Source organism: Phocoena phocoena, chromosome 15 (genome assembly GCF_963924675.1).
Source record: "Phocoena phocoena chromosome 15, mPhoPho1.1, whole genome shotgun sequence".
NCBI classification, from domain to species: domain Eukaryota; kingdom Metazoa; phylum Chordata; class Mammalia; order Artiodactyla; family Phocoenidae; genus Phocoena; species Phocoena phocoena.
The window spans coordinates 27,839,536-27,857,055 of record NC_089233.1 but is presented as its reverse complement, the minus strand read 5'-3'; the positions used below and the strand labels follow the sequence as shown (position 1 = coordinate 27,857,055).

The 17,520-nt window shown below is 48.9% G+C and overlaps 1 protein-coding gene across 1 annotated transcript in view; it reads left to right on the top strand.

Annotated features, from left to right (window-relative positions):
- Positions 1-17,520, top strand: part of SNX29 (sorting nexin 29) — a 524,651-nt gene that overhangs the window by 470,502 nt on the left and 36,629 nt on the right. Inside the window, exon 19 of the mRNA XM_065892522.1 lies at positions 952-1,091. Within this exon, the coding sequence (XP_065748594.1) occupies positions 952-1,091 (140 nt within the window). The remainder of the gene's footprint in view (positions 1-951; positions 1,092-17,520) is intronic.

The window sequence follows — 17,520 nt, the reverse complement described above, 5'->3', positions numbered from 1 at the left end:
CACTCAGCCTTCAGTCTGGAAGGAGCGTCACTTCCTCAGAGAAAGCCTTTCCTGCCCCACACCGGTCCTGCTTTCCTGGGTCTAAGCCAGGCCCCCAGTGCAGCTGTACATGAGCAGGACAGGCTCCAGGCTCTGTGGGTCCCAGGGCAGCAGGCAGAGGTGAGGTCCCTCGTGCCAAAATTATTGAGTTTCAACATGAGGACGGCAGATCACCACACAGGTCGACTTCTGACCCTGAGGGACTGACCAGAGCACACGCCTAGGAGCTGGCCCTGCCTACGAGGGCCAGGCAGACACGGGGGTGGGTGGCAGTGTGAGTCAGGAGGGTCCTGAGCGCGGATCTGGGGCCCTGTGCCAGCCTCGGGGCGCACCGAGCAGCCCCGGCCCGGAGTAGCCCTGGGGGTGGGACTGCGCTGCTACCTCTCCTAGTTTTTCAGAGAAAATGGAATTTGTTTATTAATGAAATCTTTCTTAAATAGTGGCAACTGATCCATATTTCAGAAAATTCCCATGAAGGCAAAATTAAGCATCCTCTCTGGAGGGTGGCATTGAGTGTGATGAATAGTTATATGCTGACCTGTGTGGTCACTGGCTTTATTGGTGTCTCCCCCACGGGCCCCGTGACCTCCACCAGGGCCACAGCCGTGACCCTGTGTGTTTATGGTCTGTCCCGGGTCCCAGCACCATACTCGGCATGTTGCAGGTGCCAAGATTTCATTCATTCCTGGGAACACACTGTAGGAAGTTTCGTGGACCTGCCTTCCCCCACTTAACAATAATACCATCACGAGCATCTCCCATTATTAAACGTGATCACACGTGTAAAGCCTGAGGCACCACTTGCACTCGCTCTGGGTGGTGATGATTGATGGTTACGTGTTCTCCGGGTCGTCCGTCTCCGGGTGGGTGAGGAAAGCATAGCTGAGCACACCTGTCTGTCCGTCTTCCCAGGACGCCAAGTTTGTGGAGGAACGCAGGAAGCAGCTCCAGAACTACCTGCGCAGCGTCATGAACAAAGTCATCCAGGTGGTCCCCGAGTTTGCCGCCAGCCCCCAGAAAGAGACCCTGGTCCAGCTGATGCCCTTCTTTATGTGAGTACCGGCCGCGTTCACGTGCTCCTCCCCACACCTCCTTCCTTCTCTCTCCGGCGGTTGCATGTGTCTGCGTCCTGGACGCCCCAGGACCTGGCTGTGCCCCAGAGCCTGCGAGGTGCTGATGTGGAGACTTAGGTCAAGGCATCTGGGAGTTTAAAGGGCTCACGAGAGAATGAGCCCACAAGTGAGCGTTGTTGATTTGAGGCTCGCGAAAAACGCAGGACTCTGTGGTTTTATACTTTGGTACATTTTGATCAAAGGAAAGCTTGCAGCTCACAGGTGTTCCAGAGCTAAAGTGGTCTCTGTCAGGCTTTCTTCAGCATGTGGGCAGTGAACCCAAGGAAACTTCTCGCAGGCTCCCACTGGTGCCGACTTAGGTTACTTTCATGTTAATATTACCTAAGTATGAACCAACTTAAAACTAGGTATAAATTCCTTTTTCTTATATGTCTTATAAAAGTAAAAAAAAAGAAAAGAAAATTAAAGAAGTTTACATGTTAAGCACTTACAAAGTCATTGCAATTCAGAATCAGCAGTTAACAGAGCGAATGCTGCTTTTTCTGAAACCAAACCTTTGCTCACGACGGCGTGCAGCAGCTTCTCCTGAGCTCGCCACGTGCCGTGTACCGCGCCGGTGGTCCGCATGCTGACCACACCTCCCCCGCCATGACTTTCCTTGGGTCACGTCGCTGGGAAACATGTGTTTGGGCCTCACCTTGGGGGCGGGTGGGCCTCACTGGTGTCACTACGTTATCACTGATCAGTTCCCTCTGTTCTCATAAGTCTCTCATCACACTGCGACATTTATACCCTTGGATTCGGGGAACCCAAATGATGAGGCATCCTTAGTTTTTATAAAGTCTTCAGATGCCAAAGAATATAATTACACTCGACCCTTGAGCAATACAGGGGTTAGAGGTGCCAACCCCCCCTGTGGTTGAAAATCTGTGTATAACTCTTGACTCCCTCAAAACTTAAATACTTATAGCCTACTGCTGACCTTACCAATGACATAAGTAGTCACTTAACATATAGTTTGTATATTATTTGTATCTCTACATTGTATTTTATGCATTCGTGACATACCTAGCTTTTGCTTAATTTTTTTCAATATTTCTAGGCTATGCAGTTTATCTGCGAGTTTTTTTCAAATTGTTGCAAATCTCCAAAAATTTTTCCAATATACTTATTGAAAAATATCTGTGTGTAAGTGGACCTGTGTAACTCATACCCATGTTGTCCAAGGGTCAACTGTATATTATTTCTAAAACGTTACCATCATAGTGGAAATGATCGATATAAGAATCCATATCGCTAACCCGTGGGCCTCTGAAAGTGGGTTGGGACTTGTCACTTGAAAAACACTGATTTGCTGGGACGAAGCAAGAGTTTCCTTTCCCCAGAGCTCTTTTAAATGGTGTGCTGAGGGTTTGGGGATCTGTTTTGTCCTAACGGTGATGCTGTGACTCAAGCCGGGGCTTATTTCTGCGTCTGTCTGTGGGGGGAACGGTGTGCCTTTGGCATCACACTTTCCAGAATTTCCAAGTTGAACTTCCAACCAGACAGACATCGGCAGGGCTGCCCCTCTTACCTGCTTAGGGCTTTGAAGTGGCAGCCAAGCCACTTGCTTATGTCTTTCTAATTGTTTCAGGACCTTTATGAGAAGGTATAATTGTACTGTGCTATCTGTGATAAAAAGATGCCTTTCTCTGCGCACCCCCCCACACAGAATATACCATATGGAAAGCTGAATTTTTCTTTTACTCAGTTATTTGTGATGCTAGGGCCTTGATCTTGCTGTTTTGAAAATGCCACTATAGTTCATGAGAGGAGGTCCCCTTCATCTTTTAAAGGCAGCCCCCTGGCCTGTGATGAGTGTTGGAAATCAACCTCTCACTGGGTCAGGTGTGTTTTGGCCAAATTTCCTGATGAAAATTGAATCCGAGAGGTAGTCCTGAGACCCCAGTGCTAAGAAAGGTTGCCCACCTCACGTGTGAGAAGAAGAGGCTGCCTCGTACGGGATAGCTGGTGCCCCTACTGCCAGGGCAGGTGGTCCAGGCAGCTCTGGTGGAGAGTGCACCAAACATTAGCCTGCCGACTTGTGACAACTGCACTTGAACTCAAGTGTCTCGGCGTGTTGTGCAGTCCCAGCCACTCTGGTTGTCGTTGATGAGAGCTGAGAGAGAAGGCGTTGTGCCTAATTAGCAGAGAGAATGTGAGGTTCAATTTCATGGGCTTAAAAAGCACAAAGCATTTTGGTAGGAGATTGTGGCAAGGGGCGCAACATTGACACGAGACTCTGGACTCAACATTGGTCTCGACCCCAGGTGAAGTTAAACAGCTTGGCCTTCGGCTTTCCTTGCAGTTCCACAGTTGGCTGCCCTCTCCTCCTTTGTCTTTTTTGAGTGAGATGGGATTACAGGTTGGAGCTTGCAGATCGTTTCATTTGGGGGTGACGGAAGGTGAGCTGCAGCCCAGTTTGTCCATGCTGGCGAACCTCCACGTGATAACTTCCTTTCTGTGCAGCCCCAGAAAACAGCAGGTCTGGTGTCTCAGCTCAGCATCTCACCCTGAGAGATTCCTACTTAAAAAAACATCTCTCTCAACTAAGGAAATAAACTCCCCAAAGTGTGATTATTATAATCTTGACAGATTTCCTCAGGTCTTTCAAATGCTGATTCAGGGCCCTAAGGATCCCATTCAGCTGCTGAACATGAGTGGACTTGTTGACTAAGGATGGCCTTGCCTGGCTTCCTCCCCTCGCTTATTGAGCATTTACTATAAGCTCTGGCTGTAGGTTTCACCTCATCCAGTCTTCCTGAGAGCCTGTTAATTAGGTGGACACCATATCTTCATTTTATTACATGGAGCCTTACAAAGTTGCCAATGAAAGGGCAATTTCATAAGGTTCCACCTAATACTGACAAGGAAAATGAGGCCAGAGAGGTTACCTTGTGACCCCATGGTTACCTACCAGCACATAGGGGGCCCGGGCTGTTTGGTGCCAGAGCCCATGGCTTGAGGACATGGGTGACAAACCCGCAGCCTGTGGATGGAGCCCGACCCTCCCACCTCTTTTATTTGACTCTTCCGGTGGGGTTTTGTTATTTGTTGCTGTTGTTTTTCTTTTTTTTTTTTTTTTTTGCGGTATGCGGGCCCCTCACTGCTGTGGCCTCTCCCGTTGCGGAGCGCAGGCTCAGCGGCCATGGCCCACGGGCCCATGCGCTCCGCGGCATGTGGGATCTCCCCGGACCGGGGCAGGAACCGGTGTCCCCTGCATTGGCAGGCGGACCCTCAACCACTGCGCCACCAGGGAAGCCCTGTTTTTCTTTTTTTAATATCTATTTTATATATAGTAGTGTGTGTCTGTTAATCATGGACTCCTGACTTATCCCCCACTTCACCTTTCCCCTTTGGTAACCATAAGTTTGTTTTCTATGTCTGTGAGTCTGTTTCTGTTTTGTAAATAAGTTCATTTGTATCATTTTTTAAGATTCTGCATGCAAGTGATATCATATGATATTTGTCTTTTGCTGTCTGACTTACTTCACTTTGTAGGGTAATCTCTAGGTCCATGTTATTACTTTTTCTTAATTAAAGTGTTGCCAACATCAAAAAATTAGAAGGTATCATATTTTTTAAAAAATCATATATCAGGCTTCTCTGGAAAACTCAGAATTGGTCACACCCTATTATGGACTGAATGTCTGTGCCCCCCCAAATTTATATGCTGAAGTCCTAATCCCCAACGTGGTGGCATTTGGAGATGGGGCCTTTGGGAGGTGATCAGGGTTAGATGAGGTTATAAGGGCGGTCCCCATGATGGGATTAGTGTCCTTAGAAGAAGAGGAAGAGACACCAGAGTTCTCTCCTCTGACACATGAGGTCACAGTGAAAAAGCAGCCATCTGCAAGCCAAGAGGAGAGCCTTCACCCAGGACTGAATCTGCTGGCACCTTGATCATGGACTTCCCAGCCTCCAGAACTGTGAGAAATAACTGTCTGCTGCTGAAGCCACCCGGTCCATGGTATTTTGTTATGGCGGCCAGAGCAGACACATACCCACCTGCATTCCCGCTGGACCACACTTGGCTACAGTCCCCGCCACTCTGCTGCCTCCTGCACGCTGAGCCGAGCCTTTCCTGCCATGCGCTCTTAGCGCTTGGCTGTTTCTCTCCCATAGTCACTCGCACTACCTGCCTGGCCCCCCGAGACGCCTGAGTTTGTGGTGCTGGCTCTTACCTGCTGCTCAGCAATACCGGCTTTGACTGGGAGGCACCCATGATGCACTGCTCACACTCTGTGCTCCAAAGTGTGTTCAACAAGCTCATCCACTGCTGACCGTCACTCAAGGTGGTGCCTTTCCCATACGGGGCGGGAGACGGAAGGTGTACGGGGGATTAAACCTAGTGGGTAGAATTTGCTCGTTTTTCTTCACCAAAACCCTTAAAACCTTCAGGCTCATGCAGCCTGGAATCCAGTATTCCATGGCACCTGCTTTTACACACACTTTTCCATTTCGTCTTTCCTTTTTACTGTGTCAGTATCTCACTGTGTTCTGCAAGGGGCAGCATGACTTCCAAGGATTCTGCCATCTGCACAGATCTGAGAGTTGAAGAGTCAGCAGGTTCAGTTTTCTTCTCCAGATCTCTCTGCCGCCCATTGCCTTCCTTGCTAATGCCAGCAGCAGTCTGAATTAGAAAGTAGGACAGTAGGAAGTGGGCCATTTCTTTCCCATTTTGAACCCTGTGTATGTCTGGCCCACGTGGGGACCAGAACCTGCCTCCAAACTAGTGAGCAGACAACACCCCCTAATGCCCTCTTCCTTTGGGGGCCCCGTGTTGTTTTCATCCTCCTGGCGTGTTGGAGGGAAAGGCGAGAACCCCAAGATGTGACACATGGCAGATGTAAGCAGTTACTTAGGGAAATGTCAGGTGCTCCTTTGAAGGTGTGTTATCGAAGGGAGACCAGGATTCCAAGAATTCACTCTGCGGAACTGGACTGCAGATCGGTGAAGACTTAAGTGATTTGTGGTGCTGTCATTTAGCACGTTATTAAAACGGATTTCTGCAGAGTCACTCATCCTTGGGAAATGCACCGTGTTCTGCCGTTCCGTGAGGGGAGAGGAAAAGTTCCGGGGGTGGAAGCCAGAGTCATGTGGGTCACAGCACAAATTCTCCACCGGATTCTCAGCAGAAAACGCAGTCGATGTTTTCCCCACTCCCCACCCCCATCTGCTGCCATATTTACTCTCAAAGCTGTTAAATATATTTTTGCTGAAATAGGAGCTGCCATGTTCTCCCAGCAAGTGGGGCTTTGGCGTGGGGTTGAGACGCTTCAGCCTGGGTAACACCAGGGTCACGTGGACCCCGGCGGACATGCTGCTTTGCCAGGGGCGCTCACAGGAGTCACGTGGTTCCTTCCTAGGACCCTAGACTCACGTTGCTTTTGTGGCTGATCCACACCTTCAGGTTCCAAAATGGTCTACGGCAGCCAGAAAGGGGTGCAGATCCTGTTCAGAAAATCTCAGTTGTGTGGCCAGACTGGCAGACTGGTTAGGTGTGGGCTGTGTGTTTTTTTTTTTTTTTTTTTTTTTTTGGGCTGTGTTTTAAAATAAAACAGCAATGTGAGTGACTGTTGATGGGAGGAGTGTGCCCCAGCTGGCGCCTCACCCGCCGCCGCTCCCTCTCATGTCATCCCTGGACCTGCTTCGCTGACGTACCTCAGCTTCCTGGCCCTCAAAGGCAAATGAGCCTGAGACCCCTGGTGTCCAAATGGAATGCGTGGGGATTTGGGAGTCAGCGCTGTTCCACACTACCTCTGCCATGAAGGAGGAGGGTGATCTCGGGCAAGGATCCAGCCTTTCTGGGTCTTAGTTTCCTTATGTGTAAAATGGGAAGATAAGTATTTGACATCACTGTTCTGCTGGGATGTTAGGTGAGGATTCTGTGTGAGAGCGGGACACAGCAGCTTCTCCGTGTCAGTGGCCATTGATAACGAGACTCGTGAGAAAGACCAGGAGAGAAGCCCCACAAAAACCCTACAGACATTTCTCCATCTGTCTCTTCATCCATCCATCCATCCATCCATCCATCCATCCATCCATCTATCCATCCATCTATTCATCCATCCATCCAGCTATCCATCTATCTATCCATCCATCCATCCATCCGTGTCTACAGGTGAAAAACTGGAGTGCCAGGAAATTTAAGTGGGTTGCCTAAGGTCCTTGTGAGAGTAAGTGGCAGGCCAGGGCAAGAGCCCGCTGTGCTTCCCTGAGATACAGGGCACATAGTAGGTGCTCATGAAATGCTGACTTATAACATGAATTATTCTGAAAGTCAGTCTTTCCCTTCCTCCTTCCCCTGTGGGGATCTCTCATCTAGATGGAGTGACTCAGGGCCTGCCCCAGGGAAACTGGGTGCGACAGCTAGGCTCTGGCTTTTCTGGGAGCCCAAGAGCTCAGCCGGGCCTAGATGGCAGTGCTCCCCACTAGGGGCCAGGCCTCCCCTGCAGGAGGATGCCCACTCCTCAGAAGCTCGTTACCCGGAGGCCCCTCCCCAGGGAGACCTGCCACCTTGTCGCCTGGAGAGGTGATATGTAAAATGACACTTAATCACCTCCATCTGCCAGCCTGGCTATTCCAGGGGCCGTGTTAAGGGATGCAGAGAAAGTGCAGTCCCCAGGGTACTGGTCTTCCACGCCCTCAAGGCTCCCACCCACAGAGATCAGAATGAATCACCCTTTCTGAAAATGACCAGGGCGACAGCTACTCTTCTCTGATACTGAGATGGCCTCCCTACCCCCTATGCATCCCACTGGTCACAGTAATTATGTTCTACTCCTGCTATTTCTTTTCTGTTTGGTGGTGAAGTGGGGAGAGATCAGCTCTACAAAGAGGAGGGAGAAGAGGACGATCGTGCAGCTTTTACAAGTCCCAGAAAAAGTGGGCGAGCCTGGAACGTCTCCAGGGCAGAAACGCTGCTGAGCGGATACATGGAAAGCCTCTGTCAAAGGGGCTTGTGTTCAGCAAACACCTTTTTCATCCAGTCAGTGTTTACTGAGCACCTACTAAGGACTCAACAAGCACTGGGGATATAACAGAGAACAAAACAGAAAAAAGAGGATAAACCACCTTTATGGAGTCGGGGAAATGGAAAATAAACATATAATACACTGCTAAACAAGAAGGTCTTTGAAGAAAAATAATGCATAGTTAGAGGCCTTAGAGAGTCACAGCCGCATGGGCAGTGTTTCCACCAAATGGTCAGGAAAGACGTCTCTGAGGGAAGACCTTGTGAATTTCTGGGGGAAGGGTGTTCAGATAGAGGGAACAGTAAGTGCAAAGGCCCTGAAGCAGGAGCAAGCTTGGTGTGTCAGGTAAGGCCAGTTTGGCCAGAACAGAGAGAACAGGGGAAACGTCCCCAGGGCTGTATCACACAGGGCCTCGGAGGCTGTAACAATGACTTTGGGATTTACTCCAAACTGAAGGGTTTGGAGCAGAAATGTGGCATAACCTGGTTTGTGTTTTTAAAACTTCACTCTGGATGTGGGGTAGAGAATGGAATCAGCGGGGGCCGGGTGGGAAGGCTTTTGTAGGGCCCAGCAGGAGGAGGGTGGTGGCTTGGCCAGGGTGATTGGACCCTGGACATATTTGAGGACTGGTTGTCGGGAGTGAGAGAAGAGAGTTATGACACACCTGGGGTCCTGACAGACCAGGCAGATATAGAGATGCACCAAGTTATTCCATACAGACGGCCCTGTATTCAAGTCAACACTCCTAAGTGTTCAGATGGAGCGATGGTGAAATAAATTATGGAACAGCCACTGCAATGAGTACTCTGTAGCTTTCAAAGGGAATGAGCCAGCTTTATTAAATTAAAAAGGCAAACTACAGAGGGCTGGGTAGTACTGAGCAGCTACTCCATGGAGGCCCCTGGGGTAGTGGGGGAGGTTGGTGGGGGTATTATTACACATATGACTAAGACAGCGCCCCAGCCCTCAGGGTCAGCAGGTGTGTGGGTCATGTTATCATTCCATGGCAGCATTTCTTTCCCTCATTCCTGTTTTCATTCACTAGGAATTTGCAGAGTGCCTAGACAGGTGTCATACTGCCCTGTTTGTAGCCCAGCTCTGCTATGCCCTAGCTGTGTGGCCTCAAGCAACTAACTTAAGCCCTCCCGTGCCTCAGAGTCTTCCTCTGTACAGTGGAGATGTTGCCAGCATCCCTTCCTGGGGCTGCCGAGAGGGTTCCACGCGCGCATGCATGTCAAGCTCGTAGAACAGCGCCTCGCATATAGTAAGCTCTGTATGTGCGTAACTATTTTCTACCAGCAGAAAGGGAGCACGGGAAAAGGAGAGTCTGGGGAGCAGACGTTTTGGAGGAAGTGATAAAATCATGGTATTAAAAAAAAAAACCTGAAACGCAACAGAAAGATATAAGAAGGAGAAGTAAACATCACACCCCACTCTGCTATGCATCGTGCCCCCCACCCCTGTGATCGCTGTCAAGTTTCTTATGTAACTTTGCAGAAATCGTCAATACTTATGTAAGCCAAAGCCAGGCTCTACCCAGCCCTCTGTAGTTTGCCTTTTTAATTTAATAAAGCTGGCTCATTCCCTTTGAAAGCTACAGAGTACTCACTGCAGTGGCTGTTCCATAATTTATTTCACCATCGCTCCATCTGAACACTTAGGAGGTTTCCAGATTTTTCTCCCTCAAACAGTATTGCCAGGGATGTTTCAAATAGATGTACTAGATGTACAGTTTGGCAGGTAGGTCTGTAGAGTTTCTTTTTAGAAGCGGTTCTGGCTCAGGGGGCAGGTGCGTGTTTAAATTTTGACAGATATCACTAACCCCCTACCCTCTCATATCAATTTGATACTCACCATTTTGTTAGGCATAAAGGGGGAGATGTTCTGTCCAGATATGCAGAACAGCTGCAAAGCTCGGGGGGCCCTCTGTCCTCCACTGGCGGAGAGCAGGCGCCGCCCTTGTGGCCAGGACGCCCTGGAAAGCAGGGCTGGGAGCTGGGGGTGGAAGGTCTTGGAAACCAATACCATCTTGGTCTCCGGGAAGGGAGCCCTCGCAGGTCTCTGAGCTCAGGTCCATGCCTTAGGAGGATCCCACTGGCAGCTGGGAGGGGGGAGTAAGAGTGGTGGGGAGATGGGGCAGGGTGCTTTCGTAAGAGTCGAGAGAAAGCATGGGAGGGCCTGAGCCAGACGATGCCAAGATTTTGAGGCTAAATATCTGGGCAAAGGGTACGGAGGGGAAACCGGTTTGGGAGCAGCGAGGTGAGCATGAGACGCGGGATTTAGAAACCACTCTCTGGGGGGTCCTCAAGGCAGGAGAGAGAGCTGAGTGTCTCCTAGCATTGCAGCCTGTGGCTTGGCATCAGGCGTGAATTCCTGACTGTGTTTCTCAGGAAACATAAGTTTTTCCAGGTCTCAAGAAAGATCAGTCAGGAAATCAGGAAAAACTATTGTCATTCTCCTGTGAAAATTAAAGTGTAACAACCCCTGGTTTGAAGGAATCCACGCCGATGAGGTAAAAGCAAGAGCAGGAAGTGCCACGCATGGAGTTGAAGGCAAAGGTCGATGGTTCCTGGAACCAGGACTGGAGCTCTTAGGAGAGGAACGGTCATGATCTACTTACTTAGTCTTGCCTTTAGCTGATGCCATGTCATAAAGTAGTGTGTTCATGGCTCTGTCTGCTGCAAACAATGAATCATTCTTGCAAATAAAATAAATACTAATAAGTTTATGTATATAGTATACTGCTGTGAGTGGCATTCCAATAACTACGTTTTGGAAGCACAAAAAGTCCTTAAATTGGCAATTTCGACACAGGAGATTCGCGTGTTGCATTATTATCCGAACATGACCCAATAGTGTTCGCTAGCATTTCCCAGCATTTGAATATTTGCTGTGGGCTACGATTCTTTGTGAAATACCACTGAACTTAATACTTCTTATTTATTAAGCAGATCATGTTAGAGTTCCACAATAATGAATAAATAGTATGAAGAATGTTGGGACTATTTTTAAGAATAACGTATGAGTTGGGGAATTTCCGAGAAAACACCCAGGAATTCTGACTTTTGCTCTCCAATCCCAAAGAGTCACGTCCTTCAGGATTTTGGAAACACTCCTTGGGAGACAGTTCCCTAATATGAACTGGGGACCGGGTGTCACAGGTGGGGAAGGGCGCTCAGAGAAACAGGAGGAGGTGACAGGGTGGAAGCTGGGACAGAGTAGGCCAGGAGCCAGCACAGCAGAGGGGAGGGGAGGCGGAAACTTGGAGAAAGCTGGGTCAGGGTTGCGAGGGGAGAGAGCGTTTCCCAAAGAAGGCTTCCTCTGTGTGAAAGAGCTGCCAAATTAACGCCTAGTCCCAGAGCAGTAAGAATAGCAACCTGCCACCGAGAACAAGTCACCGAGGGCGGCAGGGGGAAGCGCCTGCTAGAGCCCCAGCTGCCTGTCGGGCCTCCTGGTGGGGGGCGGGTCAGCTCCACAGCCCTGCTTAGAAATGTGTGCCTTCCACCGGCAGGCCTCGCTCTGCAGGGACCCATTTGGGACCTGGCAGCTGTCCGAGGTCCTGAAGGACCGCTGGCCTTGTCTTGCAGGATGGGGCAGTTTACTCTGGTGTGGAGCACTTTGCACAGGTCAAAGCTTCCTCCTGGGGAGTCCGCTCTGGTGACTTCGGGGCTGGTACCTGGCCCCCCTTTCAGGAACCATGACACTTTAGGGGTCCTGGAATAACTCACATCAGATAGAGGTCAGCTGGGATTACAGACTCTTTGACTCCTTTTCTGATGTGTTGGTGCTTTGTTTACGTTCTATGGGGGCAAAGCACTGATGTCTCGCCCCCAGCTCAGAGGGGGACCATGAACAGACTTGGATAAATTGTACAAGTCTTTTTTTCCATTTCAGCCTTGTCATTGTCTCTTAGCTTCCACCTCTTACCTGCATGATTAGTCAGGTGATTATTGGGAAAGGAGGCACCTCACCACCAGGACTGGCACCCTAAATGGGACAGATATGCCCCGGTGGGAGGCTGCCTTCTGACTTATTTCTGTGATCTTCCAGCATCTTGCTTATCTGGGTTTGGCACCTTCCCAGCATCCAGGGTCAACAGAGCAGACAAGTACCCCAAATGTATCCCTCTTGACTGGAGGACCATGGCAAACTCAGATGGCTGTAGGGTCCAGGCAGGTCATATAAGTGAATAAAGCCAGTGAGCTGGGACAATAGAGAGGGGTGTGGAGTGGAGCTCAGAGACCACGTCTAAGAGTTGACCACTACTCAGCCTAGTTGATTATCATCACGTGAGACTGCAGGTTGCCGATCTGTGAATTTTCCAAGAGATGGCAGAAGCCCATACCTTGATATAAAATCTGACTTTTAAAATAGTTGGCAACTAGTTTGTCTGTGGGCCAAACACAACAGCTGTGGGCTGCATGTGGTCCACTGGATATCACACGCCTTCTAGGGCCCAAAGGGCCTGCACTAGATGAATCTGTCTAACACCTGAAGAAACTCAGGGCAGAAGCAGGCAGTGATCCACTCAGTTCCAGAGGACAGTGATGACAAGATATCTGCCAGGGTAGCTCTGACCCCAGGCACTCAGGACTGAGGTTCTGACCGAGGCCTGAGGAGTGACGGGTCCACCAGAACAGGCCACGGGCAGTAGACGTCAGCTCAGCATCCAAGTGCATGCAGCCCATCAGTCCTGCCCTCTCCCTCTGTATGGAAGGTACCGTGTTCCCAGAGAGAGGCCCTTGGCCAGCCAGATGTTCAGCTCCTCCAGGCAAAGCGCCCGCCTGAGTCTCCCACGTCTTCTCTAGGGTGGTTCTTTTGTTTCTTGTCATCTTCGTGTAACCATAGGCCGTGCTTATTTACCTGTAAAAAGAACGCAGCCAGTAATTATGTGGTTTTCGTCTTAGTAAGAGGAACGTGGGTCCTTGGAGGACAGTTGTGTCTCTTCCAGGGAATTGGTCACAGGTTGTCAGGGTTGAAAAGGAAGTCTGGTAATCTCACCTGCTAAGTTCAAGGAACAAATTCTGTTCTCGAGTGCAATTTACCTGAAGGGGTTTTGTGCAGAGCAGCTGTTGTGGGACATTTTCTTACGAGTTTGTTCGTGTTGCTCATTTTTCTCACTCACTGCTCCTGCCCTTCTAACCCCTGTTGGGTCTCCTTGTGCCTCTGACTTTATGGGAGCATTATTACCTTCTTCCCCAACCCCAGGGACAGTTGGCAATGAATGGAGACATTTTTGGTTATCACAACTGTGGGTGGAGGCCAGGGATGCCGCTCAACATCCTACAGTGCACCGGACAGCCTCCCACCACAGAAAGCCACCTGACCCAAATGTCAGTCGTGCCAAGGTTGAGAAACCCTGATCCAGCCCAAGAAGCTGGTATATCATTGGATCTTGTAGAACCAGCTGCAAACCCTTGTGGTTCCATTGCCAAGAAAAAGATAAGAAGGATACACCAAGAAATGGGCAAGGAGCTGTTCTTTCATTAAGTCCCCACATCTACCCTCTGAGGTTGGTGTTATTATTGGTTGAGGTTGGTCCCTTTTATTCAGAGGAGGAGACTTGAGCCTCTGACAGTGACGTGGCCTGCCATAGTCTCACAGCTGGAGGCGGTGCATTGGGGAGCGTAAGCTGCGTTTGTATGGTTTGGCAGCCTCCACTCTGTGTCACCATTACGTCAAAATGAAGCACATGGTACAGCATTCCTAAGTATCTTCTGATGGGCTGTTTCCAAGTTCAGGATTCTAATTGTGGGTCCTCCACGCCCCTAGGAAAGCAAGCCTGGCTTTGTCACACTTGTCTTTGGCCACCTGCCTCTCCTCTGGAGGGTCTCTGGCATGGGCTACGGCCACTGGTTTAAACCTATCCCCACCGTGGCCTCTTACTGTGCACAGCTGTTGTAGGGCCGCTGCTTGGTGTGTCTAAGGTCCTACCCTTCTCCGCCTCTTTGGGATTAACTCCCAAAGTAAATGTTGCAGAAAGAAAGGGAAATGGGGCTGAGGCGGGTTCAGGAACTCATGAGGGCTTTGACCCAGTTGAGAAAAGCCGCCTTAGATACCTGTTCCTCATACACTTTCCACCCCCCTCCCCATTCTGAACCGGTTTGCTCACGAGCCTCGGTCCCTTCTTGTTCTTCATTAATCTAATAGTGGCTGTTTTTACTGGACCAGAAAGGAGAACCGAAGTCCTGCTTGGGCCCTGGGAACACTCTCCTTTGAACACGTCATCTGCTGGCTTAGCAAGCATCACTCAGAAGATAAAGCAGGTCACGGGCTGACTGTGATCCCTTGTTTTTATTTTTCTTTTTCACACATGAGAACTTGATGTGACAGAGTTGTGGATGTTTTCCTCACTAGCTTGTTCTGGGAAGGCAGGTTGAGAAATCACTAATGTGACAGGAAGCAAGCCATTCTGTCAGGGTTTGGGATGCGGCGTGTTTTATGACTTCCACATTAAAGGTACAAGCTAACGGCGTCATCATTAAGAGAAAGAGATGCAGTCATGCAGGCCTGGGTTCCACTCGAGGCCATGCTATTTACTAGCTCAGTAATCTCAGGTCAGACCCTTTAAGGGCTTTGTGCCTTGACTTCCCCATCTGTAAAATGGGACTGAGAATAGGCCCTCCCTCAGAAGGCTGATTCAGAGCTTTGACAGGACAGTGCTGAAGCACTTACACCAGGCACGTAGTAAGCACTTAATGGGTTAGCTGCGGCTGTGGGAGTAAAATGATCGCTTTTGCTGTTAGCAGGATACACAGCTCATTTCTGGCTCCTTAGAATCAGGGCAGACCTTGGAGCTACGGCATGATGGCCAGAGGAACACACAGCAAGCACACTCGTTGAGGATGTGTGGGACACAGTATAGATTTCTCTGTGACTCTCCCAGCCATGGTCCCTTTCTCCCCAAATATCAGTCAAGTTGATCTGGGAGGCTGAGGCTCTGTGACCGTGTTACTGTAAAGGTGGCAGCCCCGTGGCCAAGCCCTAAATTGCCAAGCCCAGTGACCAGGCGGCAAAGTGCCAGGTTCCTCTCAAGTAGCAGACCTTCTGTTCACCCCAGTAACTGTTCAGTATGATGGGTAGATAGCATGGTAACAGATGAGCCAGAGCTCTGTTATTAATTTCTTACAGAATTTAAGCAGCAGCTTGGTATCTACTGAAAGAGCAGTATTTTTTTATTTAAATTGAAGTATAGTTGATTTACAGTGTGTGTCAATTCCTGCTGTACAGCAAAGTGATTCAGTTATACACAGATATACGTTTTTTATATTTAAAAAGAGCAAGACTTGGAGTCAGACAGATCTGGGCTCAATGTCAACTGCACTACCTAGTGGCCTGTGCCCTTGGCCTCTCTGTGCCTCAGTGTCCCCATCTGTAAAACAGGACCAGTAGCACAGAACTTGCTGCCTTGCTAAGAGGATTACATGAAGTATCGCCTACTAGGAGCTTCTCCAAGGGGAGCTGTTTTCGCTGCAGTCACGTTCCACTTACTTCTTTGTTCAGGCTCTCACTTCAGTCTCAAAATGATTTGAGTTGGCAGCTTCGAGATTATTCCAATCGCTTGCCCTACTTCAGCAAGGGAAGCCGATTAAGTTATTTTTGGCACCATAACCTCCATCCAATTTGGTGTTAGTAAAAAATAATAATAATAAAAGTTTTCTAATATCAGGGGGTGAGACCACGACACGCGAGAAGTTGATTGCTCACTCGTTGTAGACAGAATTACTCTATTCATTATAATCAACCTTGGTAACAGCTTTCTTCTCAGTGGGTCAAACAATTTCACAGCTTTCTGCATTTCCCCTTGCACTTTTCAAATGATATCTCTGAGTGGTAACTGAGAATGGTTACTTAATTGGGTGATGTATCAGTTACCTACTGCCACATTAATACTGTGTAATAAACAACCTTGACACCTTGGTGGCGTACCATAATAATAACGTATCGCTCATGTATTAGGTGATGGGCTAGGAGGCTCAGCTGATCTTGGCTACATTTGCTTCCATGTCTGGGGGGATCAGCTGGTCCAGGATGGCCTTGACTGGGAATAATGGGGCAGCTGGGACCAGCGGCCCAGCCTGAGAATGTATGGCAGACAGTGAGAACAGGGAAAACCCAAACACTGCAGCACCTTCCAAGCTCTGACTGTGTCACGTTGGCTAACATCCCATGTCGGGCAAGACACGTCCACAGCAGAGACCAGAGTCAGAGCAGGAGAGCTCTGCAGAGTCATGGGCAAAGGACAAGGCACAGGAGGGTAAATAATGGGGGCCATTTGTTCAACTACCACAGATGAATAACTTGTTCTAGGTAGAAGGTGAAAGGGTGTGGGGGAAACACAGCTGTAAAGTTCTACAACAAATAATATTTCAGCTAGTAAGAAGATGGAAGGGAGACCAGTGATTAGAGCCCCAAGAGCCCATAAATCAACAATGGGGCTCAGAGGGGGGTCATTCCACTGCATTCTGGGCAAGGGCCAAGTTAGTATCTTTCATATATTGACCAGAGTCCGGCTGGCCTTGACTTTCTAAAAAAACTTCTTTTTAAAATCAGCATACAGGGATTTCCCTGGTGGTCCAGTGGTTAGGACTTGGCGCTTTCACTGCCGGGACCCGGGTTCAGTCCCTGGTCAGGGAACTAAAATTCTGCAAGCTGCATGGCACAGCCAAAAAAAAAAAAAAAAAAAAAAATCTGCATATAGTAAAATTGAATTTTTTTTTGTATTCAGTTCTATGAATTTTAACACATATATAGATTTGAGTAGCCACCATCACAATCAGGATAAAGAACAGTTCCATCACCCCCCAAAAGCTGTCTTCTGCTGTCCCTTTATGGTCACACACTCCCCCATCCCTAAGCCCTGGCCACCACTGCTCTGTTCTTATCACTAGTTTTGTCTTTCCGAGAATGTCATCTAAATGGAATCACATAGTACCTAAGCTCTTGAGACTGGATTCTCTCGCTTGGCACAGCTCCTTTGAGATTCACCCGGGTTGGCAGGTATATCAGTTGTCTGACCCTTCTTACTGCTGAGTAGTGTTCCATCATATGGATATTCCATAGTTTATCTGTTCACAAAAGACACTTGTGTTGTTTCCAGCTGTCAACAACTTTGAATGGAGCAAATATAAACATTCGTGTGTAGCCTTTTATGTGAACTTAAGTTTTCATTTCTCTAGGGTAATACCTAAGAGTGGGGTGCCTGTGTTATACGGTAAATGTAAAAACTGCCAAACTGTGTCTCCGAGTAGCTGTGCCATTGTGCATTCACAGTCAGTGTGAGAGTGTCAGATGCTCTGCACCCTCGTCAGTGTTTGGTGTTGTCACAGCTTTTATTTTAGCCACTTGAAAGGATCCATTGTGGTATCTTGTCATGGTCTTCATTGGCATTT